This window comes from Lepus europaeus, chromosome 8, assembly GCF_033115175.1.
Source record: "Lepus europaeus isolate LE1 chromosome 8, mLepTim1.pri, whole genome shotgun sequence".
Taxonomy (NCBI): Eukaryota; Metazoa; Chordata; class Mammalia; order Lagomorpha; family Leporidae; genus Lepus; species Lepus europaeus.
In genome coordinates this window covers 31,429,997-31,436,112 of record NC_084834.1, presented here as the reverse complement: position 1 = coordinate 31,436,112, position 6,116 = coordinate 31,429,997, and the positions used below count along the sequence as shown (strand labels likewise).

Here is a 6,116-nt window from a genome sequence, read left to right as displayed (position 1 = left end):
TGCTTCTTCAGCGTTCTGTGGAGGGGACAGCAGCCCCCAACCCGGTGGGAGGTCGAGAGAGGTTGAGGGAGTGAAACAGAAGGATGGCGATGTTTGTGCATGAGTGTGTGCCTCTCTGAGTTTGTGTGTGTGTGCGTGTGTGTATACACACACATATAAGGAAGATTGCCTCCTTTTGCAAATGGAACTAAGGGCTTGCGCCCACTTCTAGGAAAAGTGGTCCGCCCTCCGACAAAAGTACGAGTCAAGTGTCGGCTAAAAATAGGCTCTCCCGGCGCTGAGCGGCTGTGGAAATGAAGATAAGTGGGGCTCGTGCCAGCCCCCGAGGGGGTGTGTGTACGTTGGTGGGGGTGGGGTGGGGGGTTCAGCAGCACATGCGCTTTGTAATTTCTGGCCCTCCCTCTGCCTGTCAGTTGCCCCTTCTTTTGATTGTGGCTAATGAAGAATAATAAATCCAGTGGAAGGGTTTGCCAGTGGAGCCTCCCAAGACCCAACTCTCACTGTACTGGATACAAGGAGGAGGAGGAGGAAGATCGAGAGGAAGCAAAGAGGGGGGCGAGAGCTGGTGTGTGTGTGTGTGTGTGTGTTGTGTGTGTTTGTCTCTCGGAGGTGTGGGGGGGTGTGCGGGAGGGGGGAGTCGCATGCGCAGAGTCGACCCAAACGGGCTCAGGGGCTGTCCAATCCGCTGAGAGCTGCGAGAAATCGAGTGAGAGAAAGCCCCGCAGCCCCGCCGACCCCATGTCTCTTCGGCACCCGGCACGCACCCGCCAGGCCGAGGGGGCGCGGGGCCGAGTGCGGACCTCAGCGCGCATCAGGGCTGGAGGCCCCGCGGAGCTGAGGACTCAGGTTGGCGGTAGCATCAGTGTCCTCAGAGGGGGCCCAGAGCCCGGGACCAGGGTCACCTGAGCTGACGGGAGGGGAGGGCTGATTGGGGTGGAGGCCTGGAACTTAGCGGTAAGCAGCAGGCGGGGGAGGAGGCAACCAGGTAAGAGGTGGTCCGATTAGTCCAGGGGAAAACCTATCCAAGGCTGGCTTGGGCCGCAACTTTATTTGGGAGTTTGTTTTTTTTTTTTTTCCTGGTTAGGCGGAGACCGCGTAGCGCGGGAGGGGCTGGCCGCTGAAGCGTGGACCCGGCCGGCTGGGTGGGGTTGAGCAGGGTCACGGACCCAAGTAGGGGCCGCGGGCGCCACGAAGGGGCGGCGGCGGCGGAGCGCCAGAGGGGGCAGGAAGGGGAGGCGGAGGGCGCGGTGGGGGAGCGGGAGGCGGGTGCCGGGAGAACTGAAAGGACCTGAGCCTTGGGGGGAGCCGAGAGGGAGAAGGGGCGCCGCGAGAAACGGAGCCAGGCAGGGGAGGGCGGAGGCGCGGGGGAGGGCGGGCGGGCGGGCGGGGGCAGGCGCGGGGAGAGGGGAGTATAACTTGGCGGCCCCGACGAGCGGGGGGCACTTTCCGGCGGCGCCGAGGTCTGCAGCCAGCGCCGAACGGAGCCCCGGCGTGCGCTCCGAGTGCCAGTGGAGGCAGCGGGTGCAGCGCCGACCGGGCGCGCCGAGAGCTGAGCCGGGGAGGCGGCGGCGAAGGGTGAGCGCAACTTCGTAGCGCCCTTTCCCGCTCCGGCTCCGGCCCGGCGCTTCTCGGGAGGGTCCCGGCGGCCGGAGCCAGAGAGCGCGCTGCGGACGGGCGCCCCGGCGGGCAGGAAGATGATGATGATGTCCCTGAACAGCAAGCAGGCGTTCAACATGCCGCACGGCGGCAGCCTGCACGTGGAGCCCAAGTACTCGGCCCTGCACAGCGCCTCGCCCGGCGCCTCGGCGCCCGCGGCTCCCTCCGCGAGCTCCCCCGGCAGCTCGACCAATGCTGGCGGCGGCGGAGGCGGCGGTGGCGGCGGCGGCGGCGGCGGCGGTGGCGGAGGCCGGAGCAGCAGCTCCAGTAGCAGTGGCAGCAGCGGTGGCGGCGGCGGCGGCGGGGGCTCGGAGGCGATGCGGAGAGCTTGTCTTCCAACCCCACCGGTGCGTATTTCTGCATAATCACCGCTTAAAGGCACATTTTGACAGCCCCCTTTATCTGCTTGATGTTTTTTTCATGTCTGCACAGCAAATCACCCCACACCTCCAACCAATTTTCCCCCCTCTCTCTCTCTTAAGTATGCAGCGGGTCTTGCCTTTCATATTAATTTTTATGACCTGGGATGTTGCCTGTGCGCGTGTTGTGCCATGTTGTGTTGTGTTGTGTCTGCAGCCTCACTTGCCACCTCCCGCGCTCTCCGCTTCTGTCGGTGGCTCCGCTCCTCTCCTCTTCACCTCTTGTTTGCAGGATCGTTACTATTACTATTAGTATTATTATTTTAACGTTCTGGGAATGTTGTAGGCGCGGCGGCGGTGTGGAGCTCTGGGCCGGGGCTTCCGGAGAGAGCGCGCACAATTCCCTGCTGAGCGTAATGTGTGCCTTCTACTTGCAATTGCAGAGCAATATATTCGGCGGGCTGGATGAGAGTCTGCTGGCCCGCGCCGAGGCTCTGGCGGCCGTGGACATCGTCTCCCAGAGCAAGAGCCACCACCACCATCCGCCCCACCACAGTCCCTTCAAGCCGGACGCCACCTACCACACCATGAACACCATCCCGTGCACGTCGGCCGCCTCCTCTTCGTCTGTGCCCATCTCGCACCCGTCCGCCCTGGCGGGCACGCACCACCACCACCACCATCACCACCACCATCACCACCAGCCGCACCAGGCGCTCGAGGGCGAGCTGCTGGAGCACCTGAGTCCCGGGCTGGCCCTGGGCGCCATGGCGGGCCCCGACGGCGCCGTGGTGTCCACGCCGGCTCACGCGCCGCACATGGCCACCATGAACCCCATGCACCAAGCGGCGCTCAGCATGGCACACGCGCACGGGCTGCCCTCGCACATGGGCTGCATGAGCGACGTGGACGCCGACCCGCGGGACCTGGAGGCGTTCGCCGAACGCTTCAAGCAGCGACGCATCAAGCTGGGGGTGACCCAGGCGGATGTAGGCTCCGCGCTGGCCAACCTCAAGATCCCCGGCGTGGGCTCGCTTAGCCAGAGCACCATCTGCAGGTTCGAGTCCCTCACGCTGTCGCACAACAACATGATCGCGCTCAAACCCATCCTGCAGGCGTGGCTGGAGGAGGCGGAGAAGTCCCACCGCGAGAAGCTCACGAAGCCGGAGCTCTTCAACGGCGCGGAGAAGAAGCGCAAACGCACGTCCATCGCGGCTCCGGAGAAGCGCTCCCTCGAAGCCTACTTCGCCATCCAGCCGCGGCCCTCCTCGGAGAAGATCGCCGCCATCGCAGAGAAGCTGGACCTTAAGAAAAACGTGGTGCGCGTCTGGTTCTGCAACCAGAGGCAGAAACAGAAAAGAATGAAATATTCCGCCGGCATTTAGGAGACTCTCCAGGGACGGCCCCTCGCCTCGTCCCGTTTCTCCCTCCCTTTCTCTCCTGCCTCTTTCTTTCCACCTTTGGTGACCAGGAACAATTCGGTTAAAAAAAAAAAAATGTGAATCTAGAGACAGAGAGGATGAAAGAGGGTGCGAACGAGAAAGCAACTGACCCCACACCGGCGAGAACGGGAAACGGTTGCTCAAGGCAGAGAAAAACAAGAGATGGGATTTGTCAAAGTTGTAGCAAAGTTGTCCCTTTTAACCCCACCGCGGCTTCTGCAGAGCAAACGAGGAGCCTGCTGTTTGAAGGAAGGCAGATGAGAGACAGCCTCCTCAAGGTCCGCAAGAACGACCAAGTAAGATTTGTTTTTATTCTTACAGACATCACACTTGCTAAGTTTAAAAGTACACTTTGCAGCTATTTTTCAGAAATAGAAACGGATTCAGGACTGAAACTTTAAGCTAGAGTTGAAGCTTAATGTGATAGACATCTCTAAAGTATTTTGAATTAAAAAAAAAGATGGCAGATTTTCTGCATTTACACTGTATATTATATATATATTTTTATTGTGGTTCTTACCCCCTTCTTCCTTCTCTGAAGTGTTAATGCTTAAGAAAGAAGTCGCGCCTGCTGTGTTCACTGATCTTAAAAGCTATTATTAGATTATTGCTGAACAACCCTCTGTAAATTATTAATTTACCTCTCTAGCAACTTAATTTTGTGCACATCCTAATTAATTAAACTTAGTTTTAAAAAGACGGGGGAAACGTATAGCTAGTGATGTTCAAAAGATTTTGTTTGATGAGTTTACTGAATTTTTACAGCTTTTCTCTTATGCCGTGTTCCGTTTGGCCCATTTGTATATTCTCACTTTGAATGAAGATTGTTTTTTCTTTGTTTTTACTGCTAGTGTTCTGATTTGTAAGTCGACACTCAGTAATGAAGGTCTTAATCATGTAGACCTGAATCACTGTCCGAAGTATTGTTTACTTCGTTACATATTTAATGGGGATTCCCACATTGTCCCCTCTGTCTCACCCCTACATATACACCCACACACGCGCGCACACACACACATCTGTCTCTAACAGATGAGAAAAAGCAGTTGGAAGCATGACTGATGCATCCTTTCCTAGCTTTAGGGGCATTTGTCACTTGGTGTTTGCCCTTCCAGATTCCAAGATTTCACCAAGGCATCTCAATCTTCCAGTTTGCAATTGCTTTGTTGATTGCATTTAACATTGATAGGAGCCCTTCAGTTTTTCCTTTTGGAGGTTTGTTTGTAGAAAAACTAATTTGAACTATATGAAAGACAGTGCACTGCTAGTAAATTCACATTGTTTGGTAGAATTCTTTTGGAACAAAAAAATAGGTATGTGATGACTGATACCTTGTCTATTGTAAATATTTCATTCAAAATGCACATATAGATATATTCTTACAAATTTTGCTGTATTGCTGTTCCATTTGAGGCTCTCTAAAGTCTTGAGTTCTGTATATGATCTGCTTTCTTGTTTTTGTTAATAGATGGTTTATTTACTATGGTAATGTATTAAGTTATTTTTGGTGTTGTTTGATTGTCTTTCATTGAAGAGATGATTTTAATGTTTTATTGGCAAAGTATGCTGCTTTTTTCATTAAAATATTCTATTAATATTAAATGGCTTTTAAAATGTGATGCTGCTTTAATCATTTATGTGGGAATTATTTTGGTGGGGGATTTTTTTAAAAGCTGGAAGCACATGGTGATGGTTTATTGGGAGTGGTTACTATTAAAGTATTGCTTGGACTTAGTAGGAGTATTACTCTGGGAAAGTGTAAAAGAACAGGGTCTATAACAGCTTTTTAATAGCCAGAGCTTGTCTCACAAGCTGCTTTCCTTTTTTGCTCAGAAAGAATAATGATATTTGACTCCAAATACCTCCCTTGAAGTCCTTTCTCCACATCTGCAATGGAAAAAATATCTTTGTACACAGAGATATTGGATGAAAACAATTTCACCCATTCTCTTCCATCTCTCATGGGTAAAAGGCAGAAAGGAACTCAGCTCACTTTTCAGTAGCCTTGAGATACCGGGTGTGGCAAAAGACAAGGTCTGGTTAGGGAAGTTGAGCTCCTGGTTGAGGCCCAGAGGTGGTCCATCATAGTTCCCATTTTAATCACTTGTCCTGGAGAGCAGTGACTGAAACCACCAAGCCACAGCAGGAAGCACTTTTCTTTTTTTTGCTAGAATTATGAAGTATAGTCTCTGTCTGTCTCTCTCTCCCTTTCTCTCCCCTGTGTCAACCTTTAATGAAGACATATTTCCCTAATAGGTAGTCGATGGTTCAGAAAGAAATAAATACTGGTGGCTAGAAGGAGCAAACTTTTTCTTCTATTGTGACTTGCCCTGACACCAGAGTTGGTGGAAACCTAACACTGACTTGACACTGGTACAAAGAAATTCTGCCCAGTTGATACAGGCATTTCTCTTTCTGATCCTGGTTTAAAGACTCCTCTTCACTCATTTTAATAATGTTTAGCTTCCCTATAACAATTGAGCATCGAATTAGGCTGATAAAGTTTTTTTTCCCCAGTAAGCCTCTGGTTTAGACATTATCAATTTGAATAACTTATACTATTAATTGATGCAAGAACATCTTGCTAATCTGTACATAAAACAAAGAGAAGAAACACAATCATCTTCTGGGGGTAATTCTACCACCCAGAGCTGTGACT

General features: G+C 52.6%; 1 protein-coding gene across 1 annotated transcript; it reads left to right on the top strand.

Moving 5' to 3' along the window:
* Positions 1–1,694: 1,694 nt before the first annotated feature.
* POU4F2 (POU class 4 homeobox 2) lies at positions 1,695–3,400 on the top strand. Its single transcript, XM_062199064.1, has 2 exons — positions 1,695–2,003; positions 2,459–3,400. The coding sequence occupies exons 1-2, from the start codon at positions 1,695–1,697 to the stop codon at positions 3,398–3,400; spliced, it is 1,251 nt and encodes a 416-aa protein (XP_062055048.1).
* The last annotated feature ends 2,716 nt before the right edge of the window (positions 3,401–6,116 follow it).

Excerpts from the sequence above, each read along its gene's own strand:
- POU4F2 (XM_062199064.1), top strand. The coding sequence starts at position 1,695 with ATGATGATGATGTCCCTGAACAGCAAGCAGGCGTTCAACATGCCGCAC. Across the intron at positions 2,004-2,458 it reads CTTGTCTTCCAACCCCACCG|AGCAATATATTCGGCGGGCT; the intron begins GTGCGTATTTCT and ends TTGCAATTGCAG.